The 17,948-nt window shown below is 48.0% G+C and overlaps 1 protein-coding gene across 1 annotated transcript in view; it reads left to right on the forward strand.

Moving 5' to 3' along the window:
• zc3h3 (zinc finger CCCH-type containing 3) overlaps window positions 1-17,948 on the forward strand; it is a gene marked incomplete at its 3' end in the record, with an annotated part of 68,681 nt that overhangs the window by 40,715 nt on the left and 10,018 nt on the right. Inside the window, exon 3 of the mRNA XM_084193352.1 lies at window positions 6,528-6,678. Within this exon, the coding sequence (XP_084049478.1) occupies window positions 6,528-6,678 (151 nt within the window). The remainder of the gene's footprint in view (window positions 1-6,527; window positions 6,679-17,948) is intronic.

The raw sequence follows: 17,948 nt of genomic DNA on the forward strand, positions 1-17,948 counted from the left end.
AAACCACCTCTCTCACACACACACACACACACACACACACACACACACACGCAGCCTTACCTCATTCACACATACAGAATTGTGCGTGCGTGTGTGTGTGTGTGTGTGTGTGTGGTAGGGCTGACCCCATTTAGCCGATTGTTTGGTCGATATGCTGTTGTTGTTGTTTTGTTTTTTTGCAGTTGCAAATATACACTGCTCAAAAAAATAAAGGGAACACTTAAACAACACAATGTAACTCCAAGTCAATCACACTTCTGTGAAATCAAACTGTCCACTTAGGAAGCAACACTGAATGACAATACATTTCACATGCTGTTGTGCAAATGGAATAGACAACAGGTAGAAGTTATAGGCAATTAGCAAGACACCCCCAATAAAGGACTGCTTTTGCAGGTGGTGACCACAGACCACTTCTCAGTTCCTATGCTTCCTGGCTGATGTTTTGGTCACGTTTGAATGCTGGCGGTGCTTTCACTCTAGTGGTAGCATGAGACGGAGTCTGCAACCCACACAAGTGGCTCAGGTAGTGCAGCTCATCCAGGATGGCACATCAATGCGAGCTGTGGCAAGAAGGTTTGCTGTGTCTGTCAGCGTAGTGTCCAGAGCATGGAGGCGCTACCAGGAGACAGGCCAGTACATTAGGAGATGTGGAGGAGGCCGTAGGAGGGCAACAACCCAGCAGCAGGACTGCTACCTCCGCCTTTGTGCAAGGAGGAGCAGGAGGAGCACTGCCAGAGCCCTGCAAAATGACCTCCAGCAGGCCACAAATGTGCATGTGTCTGCTCAAACGGTCAGAAACAGACTCCATGAGGGTGGTATGAGGGCCCGACGTCCACAGGTGGGGGTTGTGCTTACAGCCCAACACCGTGCAGGACGTTTGGCATTTTCCAGAGAACGCCAAGATTGGCAAATTCGCCACTGGCACCCTGTGCTCTTCACAGATGAAAGCAGGTTCACACTGAGCACATGTGACAGAGTCTGGAGACGCCGTGGAGAACGTTCTGCTGCCTGCAACATCCTCCAGCATGACCGGTTTGGAGGTGGGTCAGTCATGGTGTGGGGTGGCATTTCTTTGGGGGGCCGCACAGCCCTCCATGTGCTCGCCAGAGGTAGCCTGACTGCCATTAGGTACCGAGATGAGATCCTCAGACCCCTTGTGAGACCATATGCTGGTGCGGTTGGCCCTGGGTTCCTCCTAATGCAAGACAATGCTAGACCTCATGTGGCTGGAGTGTGTCAGCAGTTCCTGCAAGAGGAAGGCATTGATGCTATGGACTGGCCCGCCCGTTCCCCAGACCTGAATCCAATTGAGCACATCTGGGACATCATGTCTCGCTCCATCCACCAACGCCACGTTGCACCACAGACTGTCCAGGAGTTGGCGGATGCTTTAGTCCAGGTCTGGGAGGAGATCCCTCAGGAGATCATCCGCCACCTCATCAGGAGCATGCCCAGGCGTTGTAGGGAGGTCATACAGGCACGTGGAGGCCACACACACTACTGAGCCTAATTTTGACTTGTTTTAAGGACATTACATCAAAGTTGGATCAGCCTGTAGTGTGGTTTTCCACTTTAATTTTGAGGGTGACTCCAAATCCAGACCTCCATGGGTTGATTAAATTTGATTTCCATTGATACTTTTTGTGTGATTTTGTTGTCAGCACATTCAACTATGTAAAGAAAAAAGTATTTAATAAGATTATTTCATTCATTCAGATCTAGGATGTGTTGTTTAAGTGTTCCCTTTATTTTTTTGAGCAGTGTATTTAAACGAAATGTATGGCACACGATTCACCTGTCTGATTCACGCCTGTCTCAGTGGACTAATCCATTGTGGAGGCACACTAGTATCACCTGTAGTACATTTACCCTTAATTACCATCATTTATCATCTACAATGTTTGTTTGGTTACGATCATTTCTGTTAATGCATTAAATATATTATTATTATTACAGTCTTACAGTTCTCTTGTCGGAGTGGATACGTTGTTTGCAGAGCGCACAACCTAGGCTACACTTGTGAGAATAAAGATTTGGTTTATTTCATTCAATTTACGAGTTGTCAATTTATTAATTGTCTTTTGTTTGGAGCGCTCGTGTCAATCTTGAGTAAGGACACACACCTGATTACGCATACTGTAGAAGTAGGCCTAGGCTACCTGGCCTGCGCGCACATGAAGCCTATAAATGTGCCCATTTGTGGATCTGATAGTATTTCTGATTGTCTTAACTCCCCACCACTATGGAGATTCTCAAAGTAATTTTTTCTTCACCTCAAACAGCAAGTAAACGAAGTCTTACATCCATTTCCTCAACGGAGCTCTCTCCCTTTTGATAACCACTCAGCATAAAAATAAAAGTCATACCCTGATCCGGTGTAAACCTCATAAAATAGGCCTACCTGATTACTTCTTATCCCTTGCGCAAATAGCCTACAGCTGTCTGTCTTTCCAGGGCTCACTGGCGCGGGATGCAAGGACCCAAGTTAATAGTTGATACAATGTTTCAAGTTCCTTGCAGACAGGCCATGCATAGCCAAAGTGATTTATAGGATATTTATTTTTATCAGGATATTTTCTACCTGTGGGCAGCAATGTTTTTATTTGTTGGCTTTATGTAGGCTATTTTTACATATTGGCAATGGCAATAGAAGTTTTGATACATTTTGATTAACCACATGACATTTATTTTGAGATATGAAGACTTTGTTATAAATGAAATGAAACTGTTCCACGAAAATGTGCATCTGAAAATCATACTGGCACACAGATCAGTAGAAATTGTACGATAACTTGGCACTCCAAATGGAAAAGGTTGCCGACCGCTGATGTAGCCTATTGCCAGCAGCTTCAGGTTTCTTCTGGTTAGGCTATATTGATATCTGGCACCCTCTTTAGTAATTTGTGTGTCTTTCATTTTTAATTGCAATGCTTAAAGCATCAAAGTAGCCTACATATAGTTGATTATATTCAAACATAGGGTGTGTCTATACAGTGCATTCGGAAAGTATTCATGTTACAGCCTTGTTCTAAAATTGATTAAATTGTTTTTTTCCCCTCATCAATCTACACATAATACCCCGTAATGACAAATCAAAAACAGGTTTTTAGAAATGTTGGCAAATGTATAAAAAAAACCCAGGAAATATCACATTTGCATAAGTATTCAGACCCTTTACTTTGTTGACGCAACTTTCGCAGCGATTACAGTCTTCTTGGGTATGACGCTACAAGCTTGGCACACCTGTATTTGGGGAGTTTCTCCCATTCTTCTCTGCAGATCCTCTCAAGCTCTGTCAGGTTGGATGGGGAGTGTCGGTGAACATCTATTTTCAGGTCTCTCCAGAGATGTTCGATCAGGTTCAAGTCCGGGCTCTGGCTGGGCCACTCAAGGACATTCAGAGACTTGTCCAGAGCGCACTCCTGCGTTGTCTTGGCTGTGTACTTAGGGTCGTTGTCCTGTTGGAAGGTGAACCTTCGCCCCAGTCTGAGGTCCTGAGCGCTCTGGAGCAGGTTTTCATCAAGGATCTATCTGTACTTTACTCCGTTCATCTTTCCCTCTCCTGGCTAGTCTCCCAGTCCCTGCCTCTGAAAAACATCCCCACAGCATGATGCTACCACCACCATCCTTCACCGTAGGGATGGTGCCAGGTTTCCTCCAGACGTGACGCTTGGCATTCAGGCCGAAGAGTTCAATCTTGGTTTCATCTGACCAGAGAATCTTGTTTCTCATGGTCTGAGAGTCCTTTAAGGGCCTTTTGACAAACTCCAAGTGGGCTGTCATGTGCCGTTTACTGAGGAGTGGCTTCCGTCTGGTCACTCTACAATAAATGCATGATTGGTGGAGTGCTGCAAAGATGGTTGTCCTTTTGGAAGGTTTCCCATCTCCACAGAGGAACTCTAGAGCTCTGTCAGAGTGACCATCGGGTTCTTGGTCACCTCCCTGACCAAGGTCCTTCTCCACCGTCTGCTCAGTTTGGACGGGCGGCCAGTACTAGGAAGAGTTCTGGTGGTTCCAAATTTCTTCCATTTAAGAATGATGAAGGGCACTGTGTTCTTGGGGACCTTCAATGCTGCAGAATTTTTTGGGTACACTTCCCCAGATCTGTGCCTCGACACAATCCTGTCTCAGAGCTCTACGGACAATTCCTTCGACCTAATGGCTTGGTTTTTGCTCTGACATGCACTGTCAACTGTGGGACCTACAGTGAGGGAAAAAAGTATTTGATCCCCTGCTGATTTTGTAAGTTTGCCCACAGACAAAGAAATGATCAGTCTATAATTTTAATGGTAGGTTTATTTGAACAGTGAGAGACAGAATAACAACAAAAGAATCCAGAAAAACGCATGTCAAAAATGTTATAAATTGATTTGCATTTTAATGAGGGAAATAAGTATTTGACCCCTCTGCAAAACATGACTTACTACTTGGTGGCAAAACCCTTGTTGGCAATCACAGAGGTCAGACGTTTCTTGTAATTGGCCACCAGGTTTGCACACATCTCAGGAGGGATTTTGTCCCACTCCTCTTTGCAGATCTTCTCCAAGTCATTAAGGTTTCGAGGCTGACGTTTGGCAACTCGAACCTTCAGCTCCCTCCACAGATTTTCTATGGGATTAAGGTCTGGAGACTTGCTAGGCTACTCCAGGACCTTAATGTGCTTCTTCTTGAGCCACTCCTTTGTTGCCTTGGCCGTGTGTTTTGGGTTATTGTCATGCTGGAATACCCATCCACGACCCATATTGTTTTATTTGTAATACATTTGCAAAAAAAAAAAATACATTTTCGCTTTGTCATTATTGGGTATTGTGTGTAGATTGATGAAGAAAAAAAGTGATTTGATCCATTTTAGAATAAGGCTGTAAAGTACCAATGTGGAAAAAGTCAAGGGGTCTGAATACTTTCTGAATGCACTGTATTTTGGTCGAAAGAACAGGCGACTCTCGGTCGACTAAAATTTAGTCGGGAACAGCCCTAGTGTGTGGGCAGGTCCCATGCGAGTGTGCGCATACATGTAAGTGTGTGTGTTTGGGGCAGGTCTCAGCATGCAGTGTAGTGATTTGATCATGGGTAAATGTTTGTCTGAGATGAATTCTCCAGCTGATCCTGAGCTGTGTGCTGCCTGACAAATGAAACACATTCCCCGTCCCCGGCATGGAAGAAGAGAGGGCGGGGGGAGGGTGCAAGAAGATAAATCATTTTGTTGTTTTGTCATTCCTCCAAGCTACTGTTTGCTTCCTGGTCATGCTTTGTTATTAAATGCTAATTACCATGACAACAATCATGGCAATTGGCAATTAAAGAAATTTGATACAGATAATTGAAATTTAGTAGAGGAGGCACATTGTTGGGTGTCTCTCTCACATTGTCTGTCCCACCTTTGCGCTCCCTATCTCTCGCTCTCTTTTTCTCTTTCTTTCTCTTTCTCTCTCTCCTTCCTCACTCATTAAGAAGACAAAGTGTTGTCACAGTGAGAGATGTGTGGTACAGGAGAGAGAGCGCGAGAGAGGATGAAGAGAGCGAGAGAGATTTTCTTTCTGTCACCGACACACTCTTTTTCTCCTGCTGGTTCTCAGGGTTTGTCTGAGTGAACATAAGGTGATTTATGGGAGATTCTGCTGGAAGACTTTCTTCACCATGTTTTTTTTGTTCAGTTGTAGGATTCAGTTGTAAAATCATCATAAATGTATATTTAAATTCTAAAATTGTCCCAAAGTTCTATTCATTCTAGAATCATCCCAAAGTTATTCTTAAATTAGAACCCACCGTCCCGACATCCTATTTCCGCTGGATTCATCCCAGTCCTCCAATCTTTAGAATCATCAGTCTTATTCATTCTTCCACAGTCATCAGACACTACCTGAGTCTTCACAGTATACTGCCTGATCCTGAATGCTAAATCCTAACTCCTGGCTCTGATAAATCCTCTAGTTTGGTAAATTGGCGTAAAGCAGCGGTTTCAGATCCTCGCAGATGCAAATGCCATCCTTTACCCAGCACAGCGTGTCAGCCAAGCTCAGCCGTCATAAAGCAATATGATGGATACACACTCAAATAAATAAATAACAAACAGTCCTATTCTTATTTTTATTTTGTTTGATTTTTTTACTCCTCTCCTATGATGGATCTACAAAATGATATAACGAATGAGACTGAAAGAGAGGGAGAGGGGCAGTTATGATTTATTAGGCTCATATATATTCCTCCTTTATTTTTCCCTCCCGTCTTTACATGTGAAGCTTGTTAAAGAGCACACCTGCCTGCTACTGAGTTGTAGGAGTTCTAGAAGGATAGGTAGAGAGAGAGAGAGAGAGAGAGAGAAGAGGAGAAAAAACATCTATCCAGAAATCACACAGACAAAAGTGTGTGTGTGTGTGTGAGTGCGCTCGTACCTGTCCTCTATGGATGCTGTTGTATCTACCAACTTCACCCTAAACCCAGGCTTGCCAGCTAATCCCCCAGTGGTGCATATGCTGCCCTGTATTGGTTTCTTGACCTGTCAATTCCTCTTTCCTCCTCCCCAGGTCCCGCCTCCCCGACCCTACGTAGCCAGGCGTCTCAGAGGGTGTTCAGGACCCGCTATAAGATAGAGACATGCCTGGGCAGAGACAACGCACACACAGCCCATTATAGCCACACCCTCTCTTGGAGAGCCAAGAGGATCCAGACGGCCAGGTAACACACACTCACTCTCAGATACGTAAACAATGTACCGCATTATACACTATATATACAAAAGTATGTGGACACCCCTTCAAATTAGTGGATTTGGCTATTTCAGCCACACCCGTTGCTGGCAGGTGTATAAAATCGAGCACACAGCCATGCAATCTCCATAGACAAACATTGGCAGTAGAATGGCCTTACTGAAGAGCTCAGTGACTTTCAACGTGGCACCATCATAGGATGCCACCTTTCCAACAAATCAGTTCGTCAAATGTCTGCCTTGCTAGTTCTGCCCCGGTCAACTGTAAGTGCTGTTATTGTGAAGTGGAAACGTCTAGGAGCAACAACGTCTCAGCCGCGAAGTGGTAGGCCACACAAACTCACAGAACGGGACCGCCGATTGCTAAACCGCGCAGCGCATAAAATCGGCTGTCCTCGGTTGCAACACTCACTACCAAGTTCCAAACTGCCTCTGGAAGCAACGTCCACACAAGAACTGTTCGTCGGGAGCTTCATTAAATGGGTTTCCATGGCCGAGCAGCCACACACAAGCCTAAGATCACCATGCACAATGCCAAGCGTCTGCTGGAGTGGTGTAAAGCTCGCCGCCATTGGACTCTGGAGCAGTGGAAGCGCGTTCTCTGGAGTGATGAATCACGCTTCACCATCTGGCAGTCCGATGGATGAATCTGGGTTTGGCGGATGCCAGGAGAACACTACCTGCCCCAATGCATAGTGCCAACTGTAAACACATGGTAGTGAAATACACACACACACAAGCCCCCTCCATTCTTAATATCACTCAGTAGCACCTTAACCCAGGAAGGAAGGAAAGCCTGTCTTTAATGTAGCAGGCAGGACTGCTGTTGTGTTGCTAGCGTGTGTAGAGGGACCCTCAGAATTGATGAAGCTCATTTTTACGCAGTAAATAACCCAGCGAATAAAACATTTATACCAGTGCTCTGCCCTGGATGCTCTGAGCATTAATTTACACCTGGAGAAGATCCTATCAGAAAGGGTGGAGGGGGTGGGTGGTCTTCTCCTGATGTCATTACAACCCCTCCCCCAATCTCTCTCTTCTCTCTTCTCCTTCCCTTTCTAGACATCTCTTTCTCTTTTCTTCATCACTATCGTTTCCTATCACTCTCTCATTCGGAGAGTGGAGAAATCCACTGAGATAAAGCTAGTCATTTGCTTAATAAGCACTTGTGATGGGTGAGATGTATATGTGATTTGCAGGGCTCTAACTTAACCCTCATCTCTTTATCCCTACTTATCTCTACCACTCATCCTCTCATCCATTCTGTCCATCATTCTTTCTTTCGCTCTCTGTGAGGGAGACGTACAGAACGGTAGACCAGAGACAGAATGATAGAAGCGATAGAACAAGATGATGGAAAGGGTTCTACAGATGTTATGAGGTCATAACTGGGGGACAGAGGGAGAGTTAATGAATGTTTATGGTGAGGTCATTATTGGGCGACAGGCAATAAGTTAATGTGTTATTCATGACCTCACTGTGGGACGGACAGTTAGACAGTTAATGGTTTATTATGATTATTAACATAGGCTTTTGGTTTTATTGCGCTGGTTATGAATAGGTCATATGGTTATGGAGTTGGTTAATGTATTATTATATTATTGTGATAGGCCTGTTAAAACGCCTTAGTGTGTTAATGCTGCCCTGTTTCCCTAAGCCTCACAATGGGCTGTGGTGGGAGGAGATTACAAGCCGTTGCAAATCACACACACACAGTTATATTCATAGTATGCAGGGTTCAGTTGGAGTGCAGTGCAGGTGTGTTTTGTCTTTGTAGCCGTAGCCACCTGGGGTGTGTGTGTGTGTGTGTGCTTGCAGGTGTCTGGAGCCCTGTGAGACAACAGCCACTAACTCAGAGGAGATACAGACACACATGGCTATTATATTTCAGCTTGGAGAGATGCTGTAGATTCTCCGCGTTAGGAAGATTCTGTTACTAACGTTTTGCCAGTTTGGTTTTGTGTGTTTGTTAGTGTGTCTGTGTGTGGTGTCTCATTTGTGTAATTCAGATTGAGGTAGGTGAAACAGTGGGCCTGGCTGCATGGGGTTTAGACTAGAGTTAGGGCCTCCGGTGACTTATTACTATTCATTTAGCCGCTGCAGTAAATATTGATTAATCAAGGGATTTTCAATTTGAGCCGCGCGACATCCCGTGAAATATCACCAAGTCTGGAGATGGGGGGGGGGGGGGCAGGACAGGTCCCCTGGGAGAGAAGAGGTTCTCCTCAGACCCCCCTCTTGTCCTCTGTACCCCACTCCTCCTCCTCCTGTCCTCTGTACCCCACTCCTCCTCCTCCTGTCCTCTGTACCCCACTCCTCCTCCTTACATCCCCTCACTACCTCAATCTGTCTGACTCTCTAACACCCCTGAACGTTTTATTAGTTCTATTCTAATCCATCTATAGCTCTGTTGGCTCATCGTACCCCTCCACTGACTAGAACTACCCCATCTCTAGCTCATCATACACACTCACCCAGTCATCGTCAGTATCCCAAGGCTTCATTCTCATCGTACACACTCACCCAGTCATCGTCAGTATCCCAAGGCTTCATTCTCATCGTACACACTCACCCAGTCATCGTCAGTATCCCAAGGCTTCATTCTCATCGTACACACTCACCCAGTCATCGTCAGTATCCCAAGGCTTCATTCTCATCATACACACTCACCCAGTCATCGTCAGTATCCCAAGGCTTCATTCTCATCGTACACACTCACCCAGTCATCGTCAGTATCCCAAGGCTTCATTCTCATCGTACACACTCACCCAGTCATCGTCAGTATCCCAAGGCTTCATTCTCATCGTACACACTCACCCAGTCATCGTCAGTATCCCAAGGCTTCATTCTCATCGTACACACTCACCCAGTCATCGTCAGTATCCCAAGGCTTCATTCTCATCATACACACTCACCCAGTCATCGTCAGTATCCCAAGGCTTCATTCTCATAGTACACATTCACCCAGTCATCGTCAGTGTCCCAAGGCTTCATTCTCATCGTACACACTCACCCAGTCATCGTCAGTGTCCCAAGGCTTCATTCTCATCGTACACACTCACCCAGTCATCGTCAGTATCCCAAGGCCAGTGTTTTCAGGAGCAGATGGTGGTGTGTTCTCCCAGAGCTCCAGAACACCAGGGGAAGGTCCTGATTGTCCTTTAGCGATTTCCAAGATGTAGCCTCACACTCATTATGTCACTGTGGGACTAAATATGGTTAATTCTAATTTCTAAAGTGGGGCTTGATGCCCTTGGCAAAGAGTGACCAGCACCAGCCACACATGGTCAGTGGGCACCTCCCTCTTAGCTATCTGAGCTCCCCGTCACCCTTTAGTCCCCACGTAGGACCAGGGAAGTGACCCATCCCCTACTAAGCATGTCATGCTGTCCTCAGTGTCAGCACTAATGGGCATTGTGGGTAATTGAGTGCTGGGGGGGGGGGGTGAATGAATGGTTGTCGTGTTTCAGCCACCGCCACCAGACAATAGATATCATCTCAACATTAAGTCCATTAATAGTAGCAGGAGTTGAATTAAGAAAGCCGTAAAGCATGCAACACACCCCAGGATAAATTACTGCCCTTCCTTGCTCCAGCCTTCCCTCCTTTTCTCTCCTCCTCTGTCGCTTACTTACCTCCCTCACACTTTATGTTCTCCCTTTTTCTCTCTCTCCCTCGTTCTTTTTCTCTTTCCCTCTGAATCTGTCTATTGCTGCTCATATTTCTTTTTGGTTGTCTGTCCATTTGTCTCTTGTTAGTTTTTCTCCTTCTCATCCTCTCTGTTTTCATCCACTTCCTATGTTTCCCTATCACCGTATCCCGTATTCTCCATGCTCATTCACTCTCTCCATTTTCATCCACCTCCTATGTTTTCCTAACACCGTTACCGTATTCTCCACGCTCATTCACTCTCCCTGTTTTCATCCACTTTCTATGATTCCCTATCACTGTATCCCCCACGCTCATTCACTCTCCCTGTTTTCATCCACTTCCTATGTTTCCCTATCACTGTATCCCGTATTCTCCATGCTCATTCATTCTCTCCGTTTTCATCCACTTCCTATGTTTCCCTTTCACTGTATCCCGTATTCTCCATGCTCATTCACTCTCTCCGTTTTCATCCACTTCCTATGTTTCCCTATCACCGTATCCCCCACGCTCATTCACTCTCCCTGTTTTCATCCACTTCCTATGTTTCCCTATCACCGTATCCCCCACGCTCATTCACTCTCTCTGTTTTCATCCACTTCCTATGTTTCCCTATCACGGTATCCCGTATTCCCCACGCTCATTAATTCTCTCCGTTTTCATCCACTTCCTATGTTTCCCTATCACTGTATCCCGTATTCTCCATGCTCATTCACTCTCTCCGTTTTACATTTTTACATTTACATTTTAGTCATTTAGCAGACGCTCTTATCCAGAGCGACTTACAGGAGCAATTAGGGTTAAGTGCCTTGCTCAAGGGCACATCGACAGATTTTTCACCTAGTCGGCTCTGGGATTAGAACCAGCGACCTTTCGGTTTACTGGCACAACGCTCTTAACCACTAAGCTACCTGCCGCCCCGTTTTCATCCACTTCCTATGTTTCCCTTTCACTGTATCCCGTATTCTCCACGCTCATTCACTCTCTCCGTTTTCATCCACTTCCTATGTTTCCCTTTCACTGTATCCCGTATTCCCCACGCTCATTCACTCTCCCTGTTTTCATCCACTTCCTATGTTTCCCTATCACTGTATCCCGTATTCTCCACAATCATTCACTCTCTTTTTTCACCCACTTCCTATGTTTCCCTAACACCGTTACCGTATCCTCACGCTCATTCACTCTCCCTGTTTTCATCCACTTCCTATGTTTCCCTATCACGGTATCCCGTATTCTCCATGCTCATTCACTCTCTCCATTTTCATCCACTTCCTATGTTTCCCTATCACTGTATCCCGTATTCTCCACGCTCATTCACTCTCTCTGTTTTCATCCACTTCCTATGTTTCCCTATCACCGTATCCCGTATTCTCCATGCTCATTAATTCTCTCCGTTTTCATCCACTTCCTATGTTTCCCTATCACCGTATCCCCCACGCTCATTCACTCTCCCTGTTTTCATCCACTTCCTATGTTTCCCTATCACTGTATCCCCCACGCTCATTCACTCTCTCAGTTTTCATCCACTTCCTATGTTTCCCTATCACTGTGTCCCGTATCCTCATGCTCATTCACTCTCTCTGTTTTCTTCCACTTTCTATGATTCCCTATCACTGTATCCCGTATTCTCCACGCTCATTCATTCTCTCCGTTTTCATCCACTTCCTATGTTTCCCTATCACTGTATCCCCCACGCTCATTCACTCTCTCCGTTTTCATCCACTTCCTATGTTTCCCTATCACTGTATCCCCCACGCTCATTCATTCTCTCCGTTTTCATCCACTTTCTATGATTCCCTATCACCGTATCCCGTATTCTCCACGCTCATTCACTCTCTCCGTTTTCATCCACTTTCTATGATTCCCTATCACTGTATCCCCCACGCTCATTCACTCTCCCTGTTTTCATCCACTTCCTTTTCCCCCCCTATCACTATATCCCGTATTCTCCACGCTCATTCACTCTCTCCGTTTTCATCTAGCTCATTTCTCAATTCTCTTTGAGATTTAATAATGCTTGATTGTTTATTTTAAACTACTGTTGAGACACACATGCACATGCACGTGGACACACGGCCTGGTCTGTTGTGCCCTGGTCTCATCTCGTTTAGTGCTCCTGTGTTGATCAGTAGAGGATGTGGGAGACAGGGCAATAAAGGCTGCTACGCTCTCTTCTCCTCTCCTCTTCTCTTCTTTATCCCATCACACTCCTCCATTCATCCCTCATTCTCACCCTTCTCATACCGCAATGTAGTCCTCTACTCACCACTTATCAGATCTATCATCTCATCACATTCTCACTTACCCCTTCTTACTGTCTATTCTCACGTTCATGTTTTTACTTCTCCTTCACTCTCTTCTAGTCTTCCCTCTTTCTTACACAGATACACTGTCATCAACAGCTGGGGTCATCTCCAGCTTTCTGATTGCTTTGTCTTCATCTGATGATGTTTTGCTCAGAGTAGTCACTTACTCTCATACGGTTAGTGTAGATTTCATTGTCTTAATGCATGTTTAGGACCATTGTAACTGCATGGCTTTAGGCCGATAGCAGTCCTCCTCTCCTCACTGTAGGAATTGGCTAGATGACTGTTTGCACTGCTCAGTCTGTTCCAAGGGTAACTGTTTTTCCAATATGAGCTTACTAATGCTTTCGCTGCAGGCCAACAGAACAGAACAGAGCAGCATTATTCAGAGCACTTGCGCGACCCCCAAATTCTTCCCTGTCACCAAAACAAAAGTCAGATCATTCATCAACAGCAGTAGTAGTGCTGAATCGCTCTTTCCTTCATCTGTGTGTCGCGCATGGTGAGAGTGGCACACACTCACACTCACACTCACACACACACACACACACACACACACACACACACACACACACACAAATTCACAGGCATGCAAACACTCAGAATATACTCCTCTCTGCTCTGCTCTCTGCTCTTTTCTCCATTTCTTCCACATCCTCTCTTCTCCTCTCTCTCTTTTCTGTCCATTTCCTCCCCTGCAACCCTGTGGGATCATGGTCCCGACTGTAAATAAACAGCTGCTTTATGTCTACCCATCCCCCCCCCCCCCCCCCCCCACCAGCTCTGAATCTCTCTTGTCCCCACTAATACACCTCCCCTCGTTCTGCCCCATCGTTTGTCACATTAAAGAATCACCATGGTGATTGGGATGATGTGTGTGCAGTGAGAATGTGTCCCTCAGGCCTAGGGGGACATAGTGGTATATCGGCGTGGCTGTGAAAGGGCTCCACCCTCAAACGAGCGTGCTGTCCGGCAGGGGAGGATTTGTGTGGCAGACAGACTTGGAGGAGCTCTGATAACAGATCTCTTGCTGGGGGGTCAAGGGCAACATGGGGAACAGGTCAAGGAGAGAGAAGTGGGGATAAAGAGAAGAGACACTGCTCTCCCTTCTCTTCTTTCTCTAACTGTTCTCCCTCTCTTTTCTAAGATAGTTGTATCACTTGGGGCTAGTGCTGAGCGATTAACCGAAACCAGTTATTTTTCAGTTTTTAAACAGCTAATTGACCAATATTCGTTCAATTATTTGAATTCAATTTTGTTCGTTTTTTTTTTCTGTGAGCTCAATTCGCATTTTCTCTCTGCATTTTCTCTAGAGATAAATCAGATTAAGCCCAAACTGTGTGATGTAGTAGGGAGTTGTAGTTTCCAACAGGCCAATAATTGGCATACAGTAGTTTAGCGCAGAAAACGTGGTACTCTCCGTCTCTCTCACTCTCCGTCTCTCTCCCTCCCAGCCTCTCTCTCTCTTTCACTCTCCGTCTCGCTCTCTCGCTCTCTCTCTCTCTCTCTCTCTCTCTCTCTCTCTCTCTGAACCGATCTCAACTTAACCGACCTCAAAAAGCACTAATCTCTCAGCACTACTAAGGCTTTTTTCATTCTCCCTCTCTCTCTCCCTCCCAGCCTCTCTCACTCCCAGCCTCTCTCTCTCTCTCTTTCTCTCTCTCTCCCTCCCTCCCAGCCTCTTTCTCTCTCTCACTATCCGTCTCTCCCTCCCAGCCTCTCTCCCTCCCAGCCTCTCTCTCTCTCAGCCTCTCTCTCTCCCAGTCTCTCTCGCACTCTCCGTCTCTCTCCCTCCCAGTCTCTCTCTCTCTCTCTCTCTCTCTCCCAGCCTCTCTCACTCTCCGTCTCTCTCCCTCCCAGCCTCTCTCGCTCTCTCTCTCTCTCTCTTTCTCCATCTCTCTCCCTCCCAGCCTCTCGCTCTCTCTCTCTCTCTCGCACTCTCCGTCTCTCTCCCTCCCAGTCTCTCTCTCACTCTCTCTCTCTCACTCTCACTCTCCGTCTCTCTCCCTCCCAGCCTCTCTCTCTCTTTCACTCTCCATCTCGCTCTCTCACTCTCTCTCTCTCTCTCTTTCTCTCTCTCTCTCTCTGAACCGACCTCAACTGAACCGATCTCAAAAAGCACTAATCTCTCAGCACTACTTGGGCTTTTTTCATTCTCCCTCTCTCTCTCCCTCAGAGCCTCTCTCACTCCCAGCCTCTCTCTCTCTCTCTCTCTCCCTCCCAGCCTCTCTCTCTCTCACTCTCCGTCTCTCTCCCTCCCAGCCTCTCTCTCTCTCACTCTCCGTCTCTCTCCCTCCCAGCCTCTCTCTCTCTTTCACTCTCCGTCTCGCTCTCTCGCTCTCTCTCTTTCTCTCTTTCTCTCTTTCTCTTTCTCTCTCTCTCTCTCTCTGAACCGACCTCAACTGAACCGATCTCAAAAAGCACTAATCTCTCAGCACTACTTGGGCTTTTTTCATTCTCCCTCTCTCTCTCCCTCAGAGCCTCTCTCACTCCCAGCCTCTCTCTCTCTCTCTCTCTCTCTCTCTCTCTCTCTCTCTCTCCCTCCCAGCCTCTCTCTCTCTCTCTCTCTCTCTCACTATCGTCTCTCTCCCTCCCAGCCTCTCTCTCTCCCAGCCTCTCTCTCTCCCAGCCTCTCTCTCTCCCACCCTCTCTCTCTCTCTCACTCTCTCTCTCGCTCGCTCGCTCGCTCGCTCTCTCTCTCTCTCGCACTCTCCCTCTCTCTCCCTCCCAGCCCCTCTCTCTCTCTCTCTCTCTCACTCCCAGCCTCTCTCACTCCCAGCCTCTCTCACTCCCAGCCTCTCTCTCTCTCTCTCTCTCACTCTCCGTCTCTCTCCCTCCCAGCCTCTCTCGCTCTCTCTCTCGCACTCTCCGTCTCTCTCCCTCCCAGCCTCTCTCTCTCTCTCTCTCTCCGTCTCTCTCCCTCCCAGTCTCTCTCTCACTCTCCGTCTCTCTCCCTCCCAGCCCCTCTCCCTCCCAGCCTCTCTCTCTCTCTCAGCCCCTCTCCCTCCCAGCCTCTCACTCTCTCACTCTCCGTCTCTCTCACTCTCCGTCTCTCTCCCTCCCAGCCTCTCCCTCTCTCACTCTCCGTCTCTCTCCCTCCCAGCCTCCCCCTCTCGCTCTCTCTCACTCTCTCTCTCTGAACCGACCTCAAAAAGCACTAATCTCTCAGCACTACTTGGGCTTTTTTCATTCTCTTTCTCTCTCTCCCTCCCAGCCTCTCTCTCTCTCTCTCTCTCTCCGTCTCTCTCCCTCCCAGCCTCTCTCTCTCACTCTCCGTCTCTCTCCCTCCCAGCCTCTCTCGCTCTCTCTCCTTCTCTCCCTCCCAGTCTCTCTCCCTCCCTCCCAGTCTCTCTCCCTCCCAGTCTCTCTGCCTCCCAGTCTCTCTCACTCCCAGCCTCTCTCTCTCTCTCTCTCTCTCTCTCCCTCCCTCCCAGCCTCTTTCTCTCTCTCACTATCCGTCTCTCCCTCCCAGCCTCTCTCCCTCCCAGCCTCTCTCTCTCTCAGCCTCTCTCTCTCCCAGTCTCTCTCGCACTCTCCGTCTCTCTCCCTCCCAGTCTCTCTCTCTCTCTCTCTCTCTCTCTCCCAGCCTCTCTCACTCTCCGTCTCTCTCCCTCCCAGCCTCTCTCGCTCTCTCTCTCTCTCTCTTTCTCCATCTCTCTCCCTCCCAGCCTCTCGCTCTCTCTCTCTCTCTCGCACTCTCCGTCTCTCTCCCTCCCAGTCTCTCTCTCACTCTCTCTCTCTCTCACTCTCCGTCTCTCTCCCTCCCAGCCTCTCTCTCTCTTTCACTCTCCATCTCGCTCTCTCACTCTCTCTCTCTCTCTCTTTCTCTCTCTCTCTCTCTCTGAACCGACCTCAACTGAACCGATCTCAAAAAGCACTAATCTCTCAGCACTACTTGGGCTTTTTTCATTCTCCCTCTCTCTCTCCCTCAGAGCCTCTCTCACTCCCAGCCTCTCTCTCTCTCTCTCTCTCCCTCCCAGCCTCTCTCTCTCTCACTCTCTCCCTCCCAGCCTCTCTCTCTCTCACTCTCCGTCTCTCTCCCTCCCAGCCTCTCTCTCTCTTTCACTCTCCGTCTCGCTCTCTCGCTCTCTCTCTTTCTCTCTCTCTCTTTCTCTTTCTCTCTCTCTCTCTCTCTCTGAACCGACCTCAACTGAACCGATCTCAAAAAGCACTAATCTCTCAGCACTACTTGGGCTTTTTTCATTCTCCCTCTCTCTCTCCCTCAGAGCCTCTCTCACTCCCAGCCTCTCTCTCTCTCTCTCTCTCACTATCGTCTCTCTCCCTCCCAGCCTCTCTCTCTCCCAGCCTCTCTCTCTCCCACCCTCTCTCTCTCTCTCACTCTCTCTCTCTCTCGCTCGCTCGCTCTCTCTCTCTCTCGCACTCTCCCTCTCTCTCCCTCCCAGCCCCTCTCTCTCTCTCTCTCTCTCACTCCCAGCCTCTCTCACTCCCAGCCTCTCTCACTCCCAGCCTCTCTCTCTCTCTCTCTCACTCTCCGTCTCTCTCCCTCCCAGCCTCTCTCGCTCTCTCTCTCGCACTCTCCGTCTCTCTCCCTCCCAGCCTCTCTCTCTCTCTCTCTCTCCGTCTCTCTCCCTCCCAGTCTCTCTCTCACTCTCCGTCTTTCTCCCTCCCAGCCCCTCTCCCTCCCAGCCTCTCTCTCTCTCTCAGCCCCTCTCCCTCCCAGCCTCTCACTCTCTCACTCTCCGTCTCTCTCACTCTCCGTCTCTCTCCCTCCCAGCCTCTCCCTCTCTCACTCTCCGTCTCTCTCCCTCCCAGCCTCCCCTCTCGCTCTCTCTCACTCTCTCTCTCTGAACCGACCTCAAAAAGCACTAATCTCTCAGCACTACTTGGGCTTTTTTCATTCTCTTTCTCTCTCTCCCTCCCAGCCTCTCTCTCTCTCTCTCTCTCCGTCTCTCTCCCTCCCAGCCTCTCTCTCTCACTCTCCGTCTCTCTCCCTCCCAGCCTCTCTCGCTCTCTCTCCTTCTCTCCCTCCCAGTCTCTCTCCCTCCCTCCCAGTCTCTCTCCCTCCCAGTCTCTCTCCCTCCCAGTCTCTCTCCCTCCCAGCCTCTCTCTCTCACTCTCCGTCTCTCTCCCTCCCAGCCCCTCTCCCTCACTCTCCGTCTCTCTCCCTCCCAGCCCCTCTCCCTCCCAGCCTCTCTCTCTCACTCTCTCTCTCTCCCTCCCAGTCTCTCTCCCTCCCAGCCTCTCTCTCTCTCTCTCTCCCAGCCTCTCTCTCTCTCTCTCCCTCCCAGCCTCTCTCTCTCCATCTCTCTCCCTCCCAGCCTCTC

Source organism: Coregonus lavaretus (genome assembly GCF_964263955.1).
Source record: "Coregonus lavaretus genome assembly, contig: HAP1_SCAFFOLD_2812, whole genome shotgun sequence".
In the NCBI taxonomy this organism is placed as follows: domain Eukaryota; kingdom Metazoa; phylum Chordata; class Actinopteri; order Salmoniformes; family Salmonidae; genus Coregonus; species Coregonus lavaretus.